At 41.3% G+C, this 21,430-nt stretch overlaps 2 protein-coding genes across 2 annotated transcripts in view; both read left to right on the forward strand.

Annotated features, from left to right (window-relative positions):
- LOC134791639 (ankyrin repeat and fibronectin type-III domain-containing protein 1) overlaps nt 1-21,430 on the forward strand; it is a 201,865-nt gene that overhangs the window by 30,569 nt on the left and 149,866 nt on the right. The gene's annotated exons all lie outside the window — the stretch shown is intronic.
- On the forward strand, nt 12,415-18,424 carry LOC134791618 (uncharacterized). Its single transcript, XM_063762666.1, has 3 exons — nt 12,415-12,452; nt 13,849-14,006; nt 14,739-18,424. The coding sequence occupies exons 1-3, from the start codon at nt 12,415-12,417 to the stop codon at nt 18,422-18,424; spliced, it is 3,882 nt and encodes a 1,293-aa protein (XP_063618736.1).

Raw genomic sequence — 21,430 nt, forward strand, 5'->3', positions numbered from 1 at the left:
TTCGGGCATCAACAGCAATAAATTGGTATGAAATCGTAGACTTCAAACACGGTGTGATGTAACCAGCCCTAAGAAATGTCAAATAATGTCAACCTTCGCGAAACAGTGAGGAGTAGAAAGAATGATTCCATTACCAAAAGTCTTCATTCGCGGCCAGGAAGCATCGATGTGTCGATCTGTCGATCCACATTAGCTGGCTCACCGCACCACCAAAATATACAATATAAAGCCACGGAAGGGAATTCGCAACCCAACGACATACTTCTAATATCCTCTCTTGGGTTTGCAATAAGGAAAAGCTGCCATGAATATAAAAGAAAAATACTAATTAACTTAAAGTTGCAGGATGATAAAAAGTCAGATTTATAACAGGTCTAAAAAATGCTTAGATTTAAAACAACGTCATGATTATCTTTACCTTTAAAGGGCTTACGTAATTGGGTTAACTAAACGAAATAGTTGGCGAAAAATGATTAAGGTTAAAGTTCCAATGTCGAACACCAAATAAAACTATTACGGTATCTTTATAACTACAACAAAAAGCAAATCGAATCAGAAGATTGATTGTTTCTTTACGACTTTAGAAGTTGAATCGTTGGGATCAGCTTTATATATATTTTAACAGCAAGATTTGGAGTTTTCTCTTTCAAATATAAACTCGGTCCAATACATAAGAAATAAAGATATAGCTACGCTGTGGGCGCAGCACGGTTCCATTTTTATCGTCTATCACTATGCGCGTCCCTTTCGCACTTACATACTTGTTAGAACGTGACAGGCATGGTGACAAGGGATAAAAACGCGACCGTGCTACGCCACCTGCAAATGACAAAATGAGTTCGAATAACCCCCTTATTCATAAACGCGTTACAACCTTCAATTAGCCTAATATCTACTAAACTAAAACCACTTTTTACTGTTGCAACAGTAGGTAAGCAAGATACCTATCTAGATAATCATTGCAGTAGCGTGAGTTTTGTCAAAGTATGAAATGATAGAAGCATGTTCAATAGTAACAATGTGAGGTGTGCAATAAAGAGTATTGTATTATATTGTCATCGTTTGTCTTTATCTATCATTTTGACTTATGTATTTGTAAAACCAAACCAAAAACATCTAGAATATGTAGAAGAATATATATACTTGGGAAAGCAAATAACATTTAGAAAGAGCAGACACTATGAAGAAATAAACAGACGGATTAACATCACATGGAAAAAGTTCTGGAGTCATAAAGAAATTCTAAAATCTAACCTGCCTATGAGACTAAAGCGAAAGGTCCTTAACACATGTATACTTCCTAGCCTCACCTATGCATGCCAAACATGGATCTACAATACCAAGACAATGAACGACATCCAGGTATGTCAAAGAAGCATAGAGAGAAGCATACTCAACATAAAACTTAAGGACAGAAAAAGATGTTCAGATATAAGAAAAATAACCAGGGTCATAGATGCGCTTGATTACTCGAGATCCCTAAAATGGAAATGGGCAGGTCACTTAGCCAGATTAGAAGACCAAAGATGGACAAAGACGGTCACAGAATGGCAAGGACCTCAAGGTACCAGACACCGTGGGAGACCACAGACAAGGTGGATAGACGATATTGTCTCAATAACTCGGCCTAATTGGACCCATGATGCAAAAAATAGGATATACTGGAAAAGATTGGAGGAGGCCTATACCCAAAAGGGGTCCTTAAATTAGAAATAAAATAAAATTTAATTTAGCAATTAGAATTATATATTTAAGGAATAAAGGGCTTAATAATAATTAAAAAAAAAAATTGTAAGAAAGCATAATTGAACTATCAGGCCCGTAAAGTTTTATGAATAAGCAGGCAAGTTGTTAAGTTAGCATTTGGTTTCAATAGTGAGTGAACATTATTAGACGTCCTTATTTCGAAGTGTCAGTCCGTGTTATGCCACATCGTCGCTTGATAAATAATACATTGTCGTTGGAGACAACCCCATTGTACATTATTCAATTTACTTATTTCCCCGTTTCATTCAATTGATGAAACATTGTATTACTTATTGTATCAAAATATTTCAATATTCGTGTCCTTTTTTCATTAACCTAAAAGGAATTAATAAAAAAAAATGTAACAAATTGTCGATTGACGTAATTCTGTATACATATGTATGTAATTAATTAGTACAGAAAAAAGTATTTCGTATTAATTTTTTTTTGCATAATCATCATCATATCAGCCAGAGGACGTCCACAGCTGGACATTTCTAGGCCTCCCCCAAAGAGTGCCACAATGACCGGTCTTGCGCCACCCGCATCCAGCGGACTCCCGCGACCTTTACCAGGTCATCAGTCCACCTTGTGGGGGGTCTACCCACGCCGCGCCTTTATTTTTTTGGTGTGTTAAAATTAACAGTCTGTGATAAATAAAAGACGTGCGCTCGCGTTGTACTCATTTAATGCACTGATTAGCCTATCGGTACAGGAGTGAAAGAGACAATACGGACTAACCTAACATCCCTCCACCATAAATCCTTAAATTCTACTTATAATTAACGCGGGGTATATTCCTAAGTCGAGCGGTCCGAACGCCCTCACTGCCTGCGGGTACCACGGCGGCGGAGCCGTCTGGCTGGCGTGTAGACGTCGACTCCTGTTGCGCGAGTGGCACGTTCGATGACGGTGGTTCCGCCGGGGCGATGGGTGCGGTTGGTGATGGTAGCGGAGATGGAGCGGCAGCCGTGCCCAACGACGACGGTGTATGCGCAGCGTCTGAAACGCGCGGCATCTGCGGGGCTGTTGGCACGTGTTGGCCCGCCTTGCAACTTAGCAAAAAGCTCCCCTGTTTTAGGCAAAGGATATTTTTCTATTTGAAGCACTTTATTAAGCGTTACTGAATAATCGGCGCATAACCTAATTTCGCCGGAATGCTTCAAAATAGGTACTATTGGACTCGCATATTCGGAATGGTCGACCGGTAGAAGTACTCCCGTTTCAACTAACCTATCAATTTCCTTTTCAACTTTCTCCCGCAATGCAAACGGAACTGTAACGAGCTCGGAAAAAAATTGGTTGACTGTTAGGCTTAAGTGATAACTTTACTTTAAATTTATTTAAACAGCCTAACCGGGAACTAAAAAGTCTTGGATACATTACCGTGTAAAAATTTATTTCTGACTGGCTATGGCAAGGCTCGCAAGAGTTTACTTTAGATATCTGTAAGTTAAATGATGCAAAAAAATCTCTTCCGAGCAATGCTGAGGCACCCGTTCTCACAACATGTATATTTATATAGTTACTTTCACCTTCGTACTTCACCGTTGTTCGCATAACTCCTACCGTATCCAAAATATTGTCAGAATAGCATATAAGTCGTGTTTCGGGCGGAGCTAAGGGAACATTTGGGAAATCGCTTATACACATGCAGTGGAAGGGTGGTGACAGCTGAACCACAGTCGACCAAAAATCTAATATTCTGCCCACATACCTCAACGGACAAAGTTATCTCCTCACCATGATGGCTGCGTAAATTACAAATATGATTAGAATAACAAACGGACTCATTCTTACCATCATCATCGTTACTCTCATCGATAGAATGCAGCATATTTACACGTTTCCTACGCTTGCACATACGTTTTAGGTGGCCTTTATTGCCACAGCTTTTGCACTTGTAACCTTTGAACCGACACTTATCGACCGTATGATTACTGTACCCGCACACTTCACATTCCACACCACTATTAGACGATGATCCTTTTGATACTTTGTAGACCTCGACTGACTCCGTCAGCTTATTGCTGTTGCTAGGCGCGGCCGACTGGCGCGCGGCGGTTCTCGCGCTGTGCAACGATACAGCGATTTCTAGCGCTCGTGCTAGCGTGAGGGTATCTGCATCTTCTGTGAACAGTCGGTCCCGCACGGGTCCCGCCTGCATTCCCAATACGAACCGATCACGCAGCATGCTATCCAAATCCGAACCAAATTTGCAATCGGATGCTAACAGACGAACTCTTGCAGCCCACTGTGTTAAATCTTCGTCCCCTTGTTGAATGGCCCTGTGGAAATTGTGCCTTTCTGCAAAAAGCGACTTTTTCGGCAATAAATGTTTGTCCACCTCTTTCACAATTTCTTCATAAGACAGCTCTTCCGGCGTCTTCGGTGAAATTAGTTCGTGTACCAATTTATACGCGGACTCGTTGAGTGCACTTAGCAACACGGCGCGTTGACGATCGACCCCCGTTTCTGTTTTAATTATTGCGTTTGCACTGAGCCAGATGCTTAATCTTTCCTTAAACACCTTCCAGTCATTGCCAACTTCATAAGATAGGTAAATTTCCGATCGTCGAATTCATTATGATCGTCTATATCGCGTGAGTACTTAAAAAAAAACCCGGACGTCGCCACTGTGATAAATAAAAGACGTGCGCTCGCGTTGTACTCATTTAATGCACTGATTAGCCTATCGGTACAGGAGTGAAAGAGACAATACGGACTAACCTAACACAGTCCGTGTATTTTTCTCACTTGTTCTTCCTCATGTTCACTATTGCTCTAATATGCAAAAGCGTTATAGGCAAATAACAAAAAATCGTGTTTCGCTAGGTCCTCTAAACCCTCAACTCGCCTAGGTTAGCTAGTGGTATACCTCTCCTCTCAGACGTATATTGGGCCCAATTCGACGGGGTTCATGGGAATCAGTGGCAGAGTAACAACGTATGGATGAAATGCAAAATAACAAAAACTCATGTTTCGGTAGGCCTCAACTCGTCTGGGTAAGGTAATGGAATACCTTTCAGACGTATATCGGGCCCGGCGGAGCCCGAAACGTATCGCACGACGCGTGTACGTGGCGGGACGGTGACACGTGGAATAAAATAAAGGACGGTGAAAAAATGTAGATAGATGCCCTGACAGGGAACACTCAGGATAATAGGCTTATAACCTAGCTCTGGGCTGATGCTGTTGTGAGCAGAGTGCGGTATGGGTACCGGAACGAGAAGGTCAAGTCAAACCGGACGAGATTAACAGCCGTCAAACAAGTGTCAAAAGTGACGTTTTTGTTTGAAGAAACATCAATTTTGACACTTGTTTGACACTGACATATCCGATCCATATCGTTTCAATATCTAGTATTTGACGTATCTCATTGTTCGAATACGGTTGTATGCCTATCTGTGGGCCTACCGCGAAAATCGAAAATAAAAATTTTGTTATCTGCCCTTTTATAGAGATAGAGAGATAGATTACACAATCTCGATTTTCGCGTTAGACCCCTCTAGCTTGACCTTACATCGAAACGCAGCCTAAAGGCCTGCCGCGAACATTGAAAATCGTAAAATCGGTATCAGGCTCTCAGTCTCTCTTAAATATTCCACGATAGAGAGCCCACATCCATGCTCATCTCTGTAAGCTAATGGAATACCTTTCAGACATAATACATAGATAGGTATATATCGGGCCCGACGGAGCGCAAAACGTATCGCGCGACACGTGTGGCGTGACAGTGACGCGTGGATTGATTGAAACAAAGGACGGTGAAAAAATATCGATTTATTGGGGGCGAAAAATTACAGATCACTTTAACATTATGATTTTATTAGGCATACTAGTCGGTTAGAGTATGCCTGGCTTATCTTTGGAAAATTCGCGGTCTTTTTCAAGTTTTGTTGTCGGTCCCATATTGGGATACCCTCCTCCAATTGAGGGGGGATTTAAATCTTCTCGAGGCAGAGCTGTAGGGTTGGAGCCGGTGTAGCTTTATTTGACGTTCATAAGCGCATTGTAATATGCCTACTTGAATAATAAAATATCTTTATCTTTAAGTCGTGACGCTTTAAAAAATGCAGTCTGTTGATGGTAGTCTAAGCACAAAATATGAACGCAGCTGAAGTCACAGGCATAAGCTATTTATAAAGAATAATTTAATTCTCTACGTACCTACTCATTTGACAAATAAATAGGCGTCCGTCCTATAGGGAATAAAGAATGAACTCATTTACTTATAGCAATCGTACTTCAAAGTTTTATATCCTACTTTTCCACCAGATAACTCTTTGGCTCCTATGAGATCTAAACTAGGATTCTTTATTCTTGAACTTTGTTCAAAACGTCTGGTTTCAAAGAGTTGAAGCCAGTTATCGGAACTTTGCGACATTTTATCTTTTGGAATTTAATGTTTATTCCAAGTTTTTGACTTCATAAATACGAATGAAGTTGAATGAAGTTCGAAGCGATGAACAAGAACCGAGAGATATACCTATCAATATAATCAATAGAGGTTTTAAAAACAAATTATTACTAATACTTAAAAAAAATTGGTAATTACTCCTCTACACATTAATTATTTTCATAGTCATTAATTATTTTCGATTAAATAGTTTATTAAATTATAATAAACGTAAACTCCAACGCAATTACCTAATCGATTTCGATAAAGAACCACCAAGATATGTAAAAACCACAACTAAAAAAGCTGCTTTCAATAAAAAAAATGCATCCAAATAAGTTTACGAGCTTCGGTGCCAAAGACAGACACTGACACATAGCGGTGAAACATGATAACTAAGTATTGCCTTTTGCGTCGGGGATAAAAAAATGCCATTTTTAGTAATTTTTTGTGTCGGCTTTTGTCTCCAAATGAATAATCCAAGACATAAAAAAGTAAAAGGCACAAATTTTCTCGAAAACCTATCTATACTTATATCTACGAAATAATATTATTATAATGTCTCGTTACATATTCTGTCGCCGTAACTCCCTTCTGTAGGTAGCAGAAGGAACAAACAGGTCAGTTTGACTGACATAAATCTTGGACTATTTTCAGAATAGACATAAGCGCCATTTACGTATACAAACTTAATCTCTTTCTTATTACATCTAGAACTATTTTTCTAACCCTCTTTTACCCTTGACCTTTGGCACAGTTAACTCGAGCACTTAGCTCTGGAAGGTTTGTTAGTAGCTTAGTGTCTTTATACATATAAATACAAGATATATATATCTGTATACCTATAGGTATAACGTGTCGTCTTTAGTACGTAACGGATAGAACCGGACCGTAGAAACGATATGGATTAGATGTGTCAGTGTCATAAGTGACGTTTATGTTTGAAGAAATGTCATATTTGACACTGACATATCTAATCCATATCGTTTCTAGATCTATTAACTGACGTATCTTATAGTGGTAACACACTATCGCACCGCACCAAGGTCATTGTGCGACGCACCGATAAGTAAGAGCGAGAAAGCGATATCTCTTTCTCGCTCTTACTTATCGGTGCGTCGCACAATGACCTTGGTGCGGTGCGATAGTGTGTTACAAACTTTAAAGTTCGAATCGGGCCGTAAGGCCAATGATACAGTCAGAAATTGCTAAGACAAATGAAATTTTGATTGGTCAAAATAAAGATTAACCCCCTTAAACTTTACGGGCCTGATTTAGTTAAACTATGTATTATCCCTTTCTTAAAATAAATAAATAATTACGTCCTTATATACGTCCCACTGCTGGGCACAGGCCTCCTATAATGCGCGAGAGGGCTTGGGCTATAGTCCCCACGCTAGCCCAATGCGGATTGGGGACTTCACATACACGTCTTTGAAATTCTTCACAGATGTATTCAGGTTTCCTCACGATGTTTTCCTTCACCGAAAAGCTAGTGGTAAATATGAAATGATATTTCGTACATAAGTTTCGAAAAACTCATTGGTACGAGCCAGGATTTGAACCCGCGACCTCCGGATTGAAAGTCGGACGTCATATCCACTCGACCACCACCGCTTCTTAAAAATACCTACATAAATCAAAATTACAGATAAAGACAAACGATTCATAGCTAATACGGGCCAATAACGCGTTTATGAATAACGCCATAAGAACGTAGGCATAAAATCAATATCCTCTTCTACTATGTATACTATACCTATTAATATAAGTCTCCTAAACATGTACGTCCAAGATAATAACGCTACCTGTCCTCCCTTTGACGAGCACGTCTTGAATATTATATACCACCAGTTTCAGGAGACCCCACGTCCTCTCTTACAACCCACTAATTAAGGGGTCGGTACAGCTTTTCGTAAATTGGTCGCGCTATCGCCATGCGCTTTCAAGGCCCATATTGAGTTGGTAGTTGCACGAAATGGAGTTGGTTGAATTTTCAGATATAGAATTCCGATGAATAATACATACACCAAATTAAATATTCAATGATCTGTCAATAAGGTGCAATAGGTTCAGCGAACAGAGTTTTTGAAAAATAGTAGCGCTTTTTTTAGATCACAATACTGTTGCCAAAATTTTCATTATCAATTTTGAGGCGTTTCTCGAGTAACTTCATTGATTTGTAACCCGGTTTCTTGACTTTCGCTCGATATAACAAAAGCTAAAAATATGAAAATAGCTTCTAAAAATGCGCCATTTTATTTTTGGCCGAACTCATCGATTCCTTTTTTTTGTTAATGGGGCCCACATATTACCAGTTCGCCGGGCGATATCAGCCTGTCAGTTGTTCGGAACTGTCACCTTTTGCGATTAACAGGATGATATCGTCCGGCGAACTGGTAATCCCTTAGAAACTAAAAAAAAATATAAAATGTTATCCACGATCCCGGGCACTCACGCAGCCATCTCGCTTACGCTTTCGCTCAGTGAAAGTGAGAGAAGGACCTGAGTCCACGGGGCCTTATTGTTAGAGATGAAATGAAATGAATGAAATGATTTTATTTATTTTTTAAGTTAGAGCAACTCGATGTGTTACTGTGATGTATTCCTATAGTTATTAGGGTTCAGTAAGTACCCAAAGGGTAAAAACGGGACCCTTTTACTAAGACTCTACTCCGTCCGTCTGTCTGTGACCAGGCTGTATCTCATGAACCGTGATAGTTGACAGTTTATTGGCCATCTGTTATGTAAGCATTCATATGTAAAACTTTTATTTACGGCTGTTGTTATCCTAAATATCAATAAATAAGTTTAAATTTCCACAGATGATGTATTTCTGTTGCCGCTATAACAACAAATACTAAAAAGTGCGGAACTCTCGGTGGCCGAATCCGATTCGCACTTGTCCGATTTTATTTTATTCTTATATTTTGAACTTGAACAACTTTTATTGTATCTAGAAAAAGATTGATATTACTTTCGCGTGACACGATTCTCTTATCAAGTTATCACCCTCTATGGATATGAAAAGAAAGCAAACGAAAAGGTTTTGGGACCACGTAGATACATTCATTTTTAGTATTTGCGCAAAAACAGTCACACAAAAATCATGGTGTAAGATTTTCGGCCTCAGAAGTCCCTTTCAAACGGTAAAAAATCTTCAACTGAACAAATGTAACAAAACTTATCCATGAGACCGATTCTGTATCAAGAATTTGACAAAGTTTCGATCTTATTTTTGTACGGATTTGACGCGTGTGATCAGGATCAGGTATCTCACGCACATCATCATCATCATCATCATCATCATCATCATCATCATCATCATCATCATCATCATCATCGTCATCATCATCATCATCATCATCATCATCATCATTCTAGCCTTCAGTCGCCCACTGCTGAGCATAGGCCTCTCTTCGTGTACGCCAGCACTTAGCCCGGTCCTGGGCTAGTCTCATCCAGAAGTGCCCTGCGATTTTTCGAATGTCATCCACCGCCAACGGACGCCAGGCGCTAGGCGCCAGGTGCGGACGCATGCATAATTAAATGCGAGCGAGATGCCTTACGAGACGACTCTCCTGATTGCATTTGTGATGTGATTGTGTTGAACAATCGGTTTTAGCGGTTCACGCTGGTTGGTGCAGCGGTACAGTCAGCAGCAGAAGTTGCTAAGCGGGCGAGCTATTCAAAATGATCTTGACGCGACTTGTAAAGGGAATAAGAGCGTGTCAAGGTAATTTTGAACACCTCGTCCGCTTAGCAACTTCTGCGGGCTCAGCACGGTTCCATTTTTATCGACTATCACTATGCGCGTCCCTTTCGCACTTACATACTTGTTAGAACGTGACAGGCATGGTGACAAGGGATAAAAACGCGACCGTGCTAAGCCGCCTGCTGCTGATTGTACATGTTGGCTCAAGGTCATGTCAAAATAATCTGAAAACCGTGAGATACAGCTCATGGTACAGAATAGAATAGAAAAGAATTGATTTATTCGTAAGCACAAACAATCGGTAGCGGGCGGGTCGCTAGTTCAGCATAAGACTAACGGCTCGATTCGGAAAATGAATTAGATTTCTACTAGACTTCAACAAGTTACGATACGGATAATTTAAAGATATTTGTAAGATAGATATGTCAAATTTGACGTTTCCGCGATTCTGGAGGTCCTCTTGAACGATTTCGACAAGTTATGACTTAGATATCCAAGTCACATCTAGTCGATATCTAATGTAGATCTAGTTGATCTCTAAATCGTCTCAAGATCTTGTGATTATCTCGAAATCCGAATAGTAAGGCTTCTCTCGTATACCAATAACTGCGACAGAGAAATGTCTTATGACCAGACATCATAAATTATATAGCATTTTCGGTGCAGCGGATTGGTGTTAACGGAATTGGTATAAACAATTTCAACCCTAATGATTAATTAGCGTTAATTCCGTTAATATTAACCTTAATATACCATTTCAGTTGGAATTATCTATACCAATTCCGTTAACACCACAACGCTGCACCAAAAATGCTATAAGATTTACGATGTCTGCTTATGACACGCCTCCTGGTTGCGTTTTGTTGTGTTTACGTCAAGGTCGTTTCAAAATAAGATGAAAACTGTATAAAATTGTCAAAATTGGAATCGGCCTACATATCTCTAGAGCTCGGCTCACCATTGCCGGCGAAGTTGGTATTGTAAATTGCCGCGCGTGGGACGGAATGGGCCCGAAATTGCGAATAACGCGTTGATAAAATAGCCCGCATTCAGAGGGTAGTGTGGGGCCAATTGGGTTTAGTGTTGAATCCTGATATTTACGTTTCCCGAAGGATGTAGGTGTAGTCAGCATCAAATAGATAGGTAACAGCCAAAGTGGCCAAATATAGGAAAACCCGTCCTTTTCTATAGTAACAGACATAAGGATATGTTCTGATATATTTGGCTACTTTGGCCTTCACTATTTATTTTATTTTGACTATATACATATAGGCATACAGTTACACACTTACTTTACAAGTCTAGTCGAATGGCCCGCTGATATTACACCAAAATTATAAAGGGATGACAGGCACGCATTTCTGACGAGATATTTTTATCTTTATCCACGTGATAAAACAACTGTCATTTTTTAACACCGTAGGATAGAAAGTGACGGATACCGTTTTATCACGCTGTCACGTACTGGTATTCTCAATATCAAAAATTATACCATAATTACATCATGACACAAGTCGTAAGTTGAATTCTCGTAATTAGCAGGACTGTAATTAATCCCCTTAATTAAGGAATTACCTTTAGCAACGTCCAGGCTCGTCCGGAAGAGGATCGAAAGCGAATTTAGAAATAAACTATGACATAATTAGCTTTTTTGATCGAACTCATTGATTATTTTTTTGTTGTTTAAAATAACTATGTAGGTACCTTACAGTTATATAAGTTTAAGGGGGGAGAAATCGTCGGGTGACAAGCAAAAGTCACTAAGTACTATCAAAAAATTTAAGTAACAATGCACTTTATTACACTTGTAACACGGTTTATTGTCCAATAATTTCAATGATGTTAGTTAGTGACTTTTGCTTGTCACCCGACGAAATATCCATATGGATATTGACTTTTATGAAATACCTGTTCGGTATTAAACCTTCTGCGATTTAGTTTATTGATTTTCTAGATTTAAACAATGACTTATATAAATAATGTGACATTTTGATTCAGATTTGTACTAAATTTAAATTTAAAATTTAATTGTATTTTATATAATTTAATTTAAGAACAAGTTTAGAAATATGTGTTTAATTAAATATACATATACATAATCCACTTCAATATCTTCCGAAGTACGGGTCCATATTTTAACATCTTCCTACTGAAGCGCTATTATTCAAATTCATTTTCAGTTTTTATAGAGCAGGTACGGAATAAATTACAAGCCCAGCTAGCCCTCATCTCAGGAATAAAAGATTGAATTTACCGGTCTGCAGCGAGCGAAATCAATCATTAAATTTCAAATTTCTTCTAACCTCTACAATTTGTACCGTTAAGTTTTGACCCGCATATTAAGTAGGTATTTAGAATTTTTTATATGTCTGCCGAAGAAAAAGGAGTAGTATTTTTAGAGGAGTATTAGGTACAGTGAAAATGTAGGTAAATATCGAAAGTCTCGTTGCCAAACGACACCTATGAGCTTTTAAGCTGGTAGTCGAGGTTTCAAAACGGATCGAACGAATTAAAAACGGCGCGATTCGGGAAATGAATTAGATATTCACTAGATATGAAATATAAAAGATATGTGACGTTCCACGGCAAAAGGTACCTTATTTCCCGAATCGCGCCGTGTTGCTCGCCACTTGGGTTTTCCTACGAAAATATCGTTGGATATTTAATACCGTCTAGTTTTGCATACAAGGGAAGGTATATTTTAGGTATTTTATCCGCATTGGGCTAACCCTGCATTGCATTTGCAATTACAAAGTGCAGGCATGTCATCACTTATGTCAAATTTCTTTGAAAATGTGACGTTTATAATGCCCATGGTCTAATAAAACATGGTCTTCTATTCCCAGAGTGACACGCGATTACGTCACAATAACATTGCCACTTTATTTCAACATAACATGTTACATGGGTACATTATAGCTATGGTTAATAAGTTAAAATATTTCTTCATAATTTTATAATTTTCATTTATAATGTATTTTATCTTAAATTTTACAATAACACGTCATTTTTAATTATTCGTTAGCAATATCTTCCGATTCACGAAAGAAATTTCAGACGTTCGGGTAATTCTGTTTACATTACTGGCAACACAGGATAGCGCTGTCACATTTGACAATTCGGATCTAGATAACTTCATGCCCTGACCGTCATCCTTGTCGAACGCGTGTTAATTGTTATTTCCTTGTCGCTCAGTGTCAGCAGTCGCAGTGTTTTCCAAACTTTTCACGTCGTAAGCTTGGTAATTAATGTGTAACTGTGAATTAGTTTTTTAAACGTTTGTCTTGTATAGATAAATAAAGTTTAATTTAATACATTAGATTTGTTTTATTTTACTATGTTTCTACATGAATAACTTAAAATTAATGCCGTTAAAATAATTTTCACCGTTGGTTAAAATTCTCCCACATTTTAAAGTTTGAGAACCTGTAAACAGCATGATGACGTAGGCCCGTGTCAGTTAGGTCATACGCGAATCTCGGAATAGAGTACCAGGCGGAGTATATTATTATACCATGATAATGCCTATGAAAATCGATGCAAAGTTAGCTTAGACAGAATCTTAGTAGCCCTAAAATTGTACCTACTGTTGGCGACTGGCTGGCATGCGACCTATTTTATACTTTTAATTTGTATACTTTTTGAATGATTGCTTGTCAATCAGTCTGCCTGTCACCGCCTAACTATTAAGATCTTGTGTTTCGATTTAAATAAATTATTTATAATATTTGTTTAATATCTGCGTGTTTGCATTATATCTTCGATTCATTATACAGTCCACCCCATTAGCTATCATTTTGGTCCATTCTCGCCGTAGTTTTACCATTCCATCGAAATTAAGTTGTCAAATTTTTTCACGTAAGTCATTGTAAATTTTCATTTCATTGTAAAACATTGTTTACATTAATTACGTACATTTTTCATCATGGTGGAAACACGTAGTAAGACAAAGGCAGACCCGACGGCTACGGAATCCGACCGGGTGCAGCGCGAACGGCGTGATCGTGTCGCCCGACGACATCGTGAAGGCCCTGGAACAGACGTACGCCCGTCCGGAACTTCTGGTCGCCCGCGAGGTTGCCGAGCTCCGCAACAGTCCAAAGCTAAGTTCTCCTCAAGATTTAAATGGTTTAGCAAATAAATTGCGTAATTTTATTACAACGCTCACTTTGCTCAAACAAAATGAGTACTTATCATCCCCAGAGCTCCTTCGGTGCATTTTGGTAAAATTGAGTGAGCACACTAGATCTCGCTTTACAGACTACGCATCGGCTCACGCGCCAGAGCAACAAAATGTAACAAAACTTGAATTGTTGTCACAATTTCTCTTAACCGAAGCTGACAAACAGTTAAAATATAATTTTATTGCTGACAGTACGATTAAGGCGCCAACGACACCAACGCATTCAAATGTACCACGCACTAATGCTCCGAAATTCCCGTTAAAAAAGGAAACAATACACGCTACGGTATCTAGCGGGAATACATCTGAGCATTGCGCATATTGTAAACAAGGATCTCATAAGATAAAAACATGTAAGAGTTTTTTAAAGCTAACATTTGACGACAGATGGCGCTGGGTCCGAGAAACTAAAATATGTTACCGTTGTCTCAAGTCTAACCCACACACGTGGAACAATTGCCGCGCGAAACGTTGCGGTATCGATGGATGCCCTAGACGTCATAACGCGCTCCTCCATGGCACAGGGACAGCCGACGACAATCCCGACGCAGCTCCAAGCGGGCAGAACATCTGTCTTCAGACTTCCTCTGTCAACCCTACATGTCCTGTCAATATAAATACTACTCAACAACATAACGAAATCAAACCTTCCGACAAAATCGCGAATACTACTGATTGTTCAATTAATGCAACAGGATCCTGCCCATCGACTACACGCCCACATCCCCGAGGCCTGCTGAAAGTGGTCCCGGTCATAGTCGAGGGTCCTGACGGCGCGTTCGAGACAACAGCAATGCTAGACGACGGCAGCGTCTCATCTCTCATTGACGCCGAAGTGGCAAAACGCATCGGCGCGAAGCCAACCCGCTCGGAGCGTCTTCGCATTGAATGTGTTTGTAATATGACAGCGGAACTTAACGTAAGTTATGTTGATTTTTACGTACGTGGTCGCGACCGACCCGATCGTTACCTGATTGAACACGCGCGAGCCGTGGAACCCTTAGGGCTTCGCGCACGATATCCAGACACGATTAATATCATGGATTACGATCATCTGTCAGGTCTAGCAAACGAACTTTCACATGACATTGCTTATCCCACCGTCCTAATCGGCGCGCCTGACTGGTATATATCCATAAGTCGCGAAGTGCGGTGCGGAAAAAAGAACGACCCTGTTGCCTCCAAAACCCTATTAGGTTGGGTACTCCATGGCGCACACTCTTTGTCGTCGAAGCCATTTGAATTTGTCAATCACGTCACGGAAGATCTGGATACACTTATAAAATGCCAATACGACATCGACGCCTTGGGTATCACAAAAAAGGTCCCACGTCAAAACAGCGAGGATCAACGGGCCGTAGACATCATAGAATCATCCACTCACCAACTTGACGATAGCCATTTTGAAGTCGGCCTGCCTTGGAAGGAGGAGCTACCGAAAATTATACCAGATAGCTACCCACAGGCACTCTCACGCTTCAAGGCCCTCGAGCGACAGATGTCAAAGGACCCAGCGTTCGCCGCATCCTTTCAACAATTCATAGATGACATAATCAGCAAGAACTATGCCGAAGAGTGTGATTCGAAGACTTACCACCATCGACCCGCACCAAATGCCTCTTGCGTCAACGCAGATGGCTCCATTCGCTGGTACCTGCCTATCTTTGGCGTCTATCATCCTCAGAAAAAGAAGCTGAGAGCAGTCCATGACGCGGCTGCCACAACAAAAGGCGTAAGCCTCAACAGTCTGCTTCTGCAAGGTCCTGACTTATTGTCGCCTCTACTTGACATCCTGTTCCGTTTCAGAGAAGGTGCGGTGGCCTTGAATGGCGACATCAAGGAGATGTTTCCCCAGATCAAGATTGCCGCAAGGGACAGGGATACTCAACGTTTTCTCTGGCGTGACAAGAACGGCGACCTCAAGGAATACCGCATGTCGTCAATGATTTTTGGCGCAGTTTCGAGTCCTTTCATCGCCCTCTATATAAAAAACAAAAACGCGAAGATGCACGAAGTCGACTATGCCGCTGCCTGCAAAGCAATCATTGACGACCACTATATGGACGACTACCTTGGGAGCCACACAAACGTTGCTGACGCAGCTCAACTTGCCGCCGACGTTGTCACAGTGCACAAGAATTGTGGTTTCGAGATGCGAGCGTGGACGTCTAACCATCCAGAGGCACTCTCTCTTGTCCCGAAGGAACTTCGTAGCGACGCAACTTCTGACGTTTACCTGCCTCCCAGTAGTGACGTCGGCGTCTTGGGTGTTAAATGGAACCCACGTCAAGACTTCTTAGGGTTTCGTGTCGTACCCCAGATACCGACCGGCACTATGACAAAACGCATTCTTTTATCGAACGTCATGAAAGTTTATGACCCTCTTGGTTTTTTGATGCCGGTCGTCATCTGGGGTCGTATTTTGATTCAAAGATTATGGCGGGCAGGCGTTGGCTGGGACACAGACTTACCTGAAATGTACGTAAGCGAATCTAAAGACTGGTTTGCACAGCTGCAGATTGCAGCCAATATAAAAATCCCTCGCTGGTACATGGTCAGGTCAAACGTGTCCGATGTCCAGCTGCACGTAATCGCCGACGGTGGCGAACAAGCCTACGCCTGCGTCGCCTATTGGCGTTTCACTTACAGTGATGACTCTGTATCGACAGCCCTCATCGGTAGTAAGGCCCGAGTCTGTCCCCTGAAACCGGTTTCCATCCCAAGATTAGAATTACAAGCCGCGCTTATCGCGTCGCGTTTTGCGCAAACAATTCTGCAAGCTCACCGTTTTGAGCCCTCCGCAACTATTTTCTGGACTGACTCAACCACAGTCCTAAAGTGGATCCGGAGTGACGCTCGTGCGTTTAAACCTTTCGTGGCACACAGGTTGGGAGAGATACTGGAAACCACCAATCCATCTGATTGGAGGTGGATCCCTACCTCTCTCAACGTCGCTGACGATGCGACAAAACCAAAACGAACCGACTTTACCGCAACTCATCGGTGGTTCACCGGTCCACAGTTCCTTGTTGAACAGTCTTGCACTTGGCCGACCGAGCGCGTCACCGACGAGGGAGAGACCTCATCAGACCCCGAGTTAAAATCGAATCTGATGGTTCTGCTCCTCGACACCCCACTCTCGAATTCGTTACCCGATCCAACGCGTTTCAGCTCCTGGCTACGTTTACTACGTGCCACCGCCCGTTTTCTCCAGGGCGCACGTCTATTCCGGCTTAAGCTGTCTCGGCCAATAGATCCAAATTCCAAACTCTACATTCATAACACCACGTCTCCCCACCAGCTTCACGCGTCAGACATGATAGAAGCGGAGAAGATGTTGGTCTGTCAAGCACAAACAGAAAGTTTCCCTGAGGAATTATCGAACTTACGATCTTCGAAGCCAGTGCCCAAGAATAGTCGGATTAAGAAATTGGCGCCTACACTGGATGGAGAAGGCCTCATGCGACAAGACACGCGCATAAGTTCCGCACCGGAAGTGAACGACGAGATGAAATCACCCATGATTCTCGACGGCCGCCACTATATCTCACGACTCTTGATCCTCCACGAACATGTCAAAGCCGCGCACCAATTTAATGAGCTCGTTTTGAATGAACTTCGGCAAAGATATTCGATCTTAAGAGCCAGAGGAACCATCCGTAGCGTAGCAAGCGCCTGCTTGAAGTGTAAAAGATGGAACACGAAACCTATCCAACCTCAGACCGGTAACTTACCACCAGAACGTCTTGATCACCACAAAAGACCATTCACCCACGTAGGCCTCGATTACTTTGGCCCGATCCTAGTAACGCTATATCGACGGAGCGAGAAACGATACATCGCCTTATATACGTGTCTCACAACCAGAGCGCTTCACCTCGAAATCGTAAACTCACTCACTGCAAATAGTGCTATAATGAGCCTCAGACGCTTCATTGCTCGCCGAGGATCGCCCACCACCATATTTTCCGATAACGGGACTAACTTTGTTGGCTCTTCCCGCGAACTGCGCTCCCTACATGACAACTCGGTCGTAGAGTATGCCACTAACCACAAAATCGACTGGCGCTTCATACCACCGGCATCCCCGTTCATGGGCGGTGCCTGGGAGCGGCTTGTGCGGACAGTGAAAGCAGCCCTCAGATCTTGCCTAACAAATCAACCACTGAAGGAAGAAGTCTTGTCAACACTCCTACTCGAGGCTGAATCGATAGTGAATTCCAGGCCACTCACATACGTCCCGTCTTCCCCAGATGCACCAGAGGCGCTAACACCATTCCATTTTATCCTCGGCTCCTCATCAGTCGTTCCATGGACCACGTCGCTGACAGACGCAGACCTATCCCGACGATGTCGATGTATCTACGACGACGGCCACTAGGAAGGATAGCAAAGGTTTACTTAGGACCCGACGGAGCGGTCCGCGTGGCAGACGTCCACACCAGAGGAGGCGTGCTGCGCAGACCGGCCCGGAAACTAATTCTGATGGAGGCCGCACCTCAGCCAGTAGCCACCAGTGGTTAGTGTTCCACTGGGGGTCCGGTATGTTGGCGACTGGCTGGCATGCGACCTATTTTATACTTTTAATTTGTATACTTTTTGAATGATTGCTTGTCAATCAGTCTGCCTGTCACCGCCTAACTATTAAGATCTTGTGTTTCGATTTAAATAAATTATTTATAATATTTGTTTAATATCTGCGTGTTTGCATTATATCTTCGATTCATTATACAGTCCACCCCATTAGCTATCACCTACATTGAAAAGATAAATTAATGCACTAGCACATTATAGGTCCATCCTTATGAACATAGCGGATTTGAAGTTGTTAGCGAGTGTTCGCCTACTTGAACTATAAATAAAGGAAAATAAATCGACATAATAAAACATCATAATTACATTAAAATGTATGTTATGTAGGTTTATGTACTGGTGTTATAAGTTAAATTAAACTAGGAAATTCTCGAGCACCGTTTAATTAACATTTCCTTTTAATGGTGTAAAACTTACCTGTACTAAATGTTTTTATACTTTTTATGCGTAATTCCTTAAATGTGTCGCACATTTTACTCCAAATTAGAGAGCAGTAATGTTTGCCTCTAAACAGCAGTAGCCGTAATGAATAACGGTATTCAGGTACCTATATAAACTCACAAACGGTATTGAACCTTTAAGTCTAAGGAGAGACTTTGCCTCCTTGTGTGTGTTCTACCGCTTGTACAATGGGCTGTGCTCTGAGGAATTATTTGACATGATGCCAATGGCCCCTTATATCACCGCACCGCTCGCCGTCGGCAGGGTGTTCATCCTCACACCCTAGAACCTAAATGGTCGGGTACTGTGCGATTTAAGAGGAATTTCCTCCCGCGGACGCTCCGGCTGTGGAATGAGCTCCCTTCCGAAGTTTTCCCGAGGGACAGTATGGGGTTCCTCAAAAAAGGAGTGTACATGTTTTTAAAAGGTCGGCAACGCGCATGTAACACCTCTGTAGTTGCAGGCGTCCATAGGCTACGGTGACTGCTTTGCTTACCATCAGGCGGGCCGTATGCTTGTTTGCCACCGATGTGGTATAAAAAAAAATGTAACCCTTTCGGGCGCGACTCGTTATGTTATAATAATATATTTAATGGACTTTGCTCCACATGTTCGATAAGAAACAACACTATTTTTTTTTTAATTTAACTTTGATGATTGCTTTAGATACAATTTGAAAAATTACTCCAATGTTACAATATGTTTCACGCTTCTTATAACAGAATATAACGGAAAATCCTAACTATTCGCTACAAAATGGAATTAACTATGCATCATAGCTCAGCGTCAAAAGGTTTTTAGGTTTATTTTAGATTTTACTCCCGCCGTGACTTCATTTTTCAACTTTGACACGACACGACTAGTATATGTGTATGTCGGGGCGTGACTCCAGAAGGGCGTATTGCAGCGTTACAGTTCATAGTTTTAGACGCCTGTATACAATTGATTAGCAATGTTTGGCTACTAGCAATGTTTGCTGTTTGGAAGTTGTAACGAAATTCATAACGTAGAGAGTAACGCCGTCTATTGGCGTATTGTTGAAATAAGATGACAGGTAGAAGGCTTTGCAACGTCAAGAGGTTTCTCTTGGGTGAACGTAGGCACGAATTGGCATTTTTGTCGTTATGTTGGTAGACTGGTCAAGCAGGTTGACCAACTTGACGTTGAGGCGGGAGCACTGGAGCAGCGAGGCTCCGCCGGGGGTGTTGCTTCTTGATCGGACCGCGCTAGAGATCGGACGTACTCGTTAGCCAACCTCGTGCCTAACTCGCCACGTTCCTGAAGGCTTATACCTGAAGGATTATTCTGAAAGCTTATAGAATCCAACGTTCTTTATCCATTTAGCTAAGTGTTTTATTCCAAGTGTTATTTTGATTTCTTATGTTTCATTACAAGCTTACTTTTGTGAAATAAAGAAAGGATGTGTTGTTTAGAAAGGCTGTGTGTTATTTTACAACAAATCAGTTTGCATCCGAATAGAATTTAGTTCTCTTTTATCATTTAGTACTGAGATATAGTAGGCGCTAGTATGGTTAACGAGTCCGAATGCTTATTTGATGCACTAGTAGCATACTAATTTAGCTGTGAAGTAATACATTGAGGTACTATGCCCACTGCCGTCGCCCGTGCCTCCGTCATGTATAATTAAGTTTCTGTCATAAATATAAGCGTGCTACGATATTTTCCAATCGCTTATATTTATGGTGGAATGATTATTTGTCATTTTGAATTGACTATCATTCCAAATATAAAGAACCGAGAAAAGATATTTCTATAATTTAATTACTTATCATGATACCGTTTTCCTCCTCCTCTTCCGAAATCATTAAATCTAGCCTTGGATCTGGCAGTTGGAACACGAAAATAATAATTTGGTACTTATTCGTAATATCCGTGATCACGCCCGAGGAAATTTCTTGAATTTGATTTAATGCAAAAATAAATACTTACTTTGAAATCTTCGGGTTGTTACGACACTTTCTTACTGTCACATTTGAGGATAAACGTCACGTTAGAGTTGGCCTAGTTTATTTAGTTCCAGACGTGTCCGACAGTGGCTAAGATTGTTATTTTAGTTAAGGTTAGATACTCTTACAATGAATATTTAGTTTCAAATAGGTTAGTTTGTGTTATTGACAGGAGTTACCAAGAAGGAAGCTACACGGGTAACTTACTTTGGTATTTGATAGTTCACTGCCTTTCGGTGGTGCGACCAGCCCGTCAAAGAAAAAAGTCCAAAATTTGCCAGTGTAAATCTATAAAGGGGCCCACTGATTAACAGTCCGCCGGACGGTATCGGCCTGTCAGTTGTTCGGAACTGTCAAAGTTTTGTTCTAACTGACAGGCCGATACC

The sequence above is a fragment of the Cydia splendana genome, chromosome 6 (genome assembly GCF_910591565.1).
Source record: "Cydia splendana chromosome 6, ilCydSple1.2, whole genome shotgun sequence".
Classification (NCBI taxonomy): domain Eukaryota; kingdom Metazoa; phylum Arthropoda; class Insecta; order Lepidoptera; family Tortricidae; genus Cydia; species Cydia splendana.

Bases quoted from the DNA above. Each gene is read 5' to 3' on its own strand.
- LOC134791618 (XM_063762666.1), top strand. From the start codon at position 12,415: ATGAAATATAAAAGATATGTGACGTTCCACGGCAAAAG. The intron at 12,453-13,848 runs GTACCTTATTTC...GACCGGGTGCAG, and splicing joins GTGACGTTCCACGGCAAAAG to CGCGAACGGCGTGATCGTGT. The intron at 14,007-14,738 runs GTAATTTTATTA...TTAATGCAACAG, and splicing joins TGGTTTAGCAAATAAATTGC to GATCCTGCCCATCGACTACA.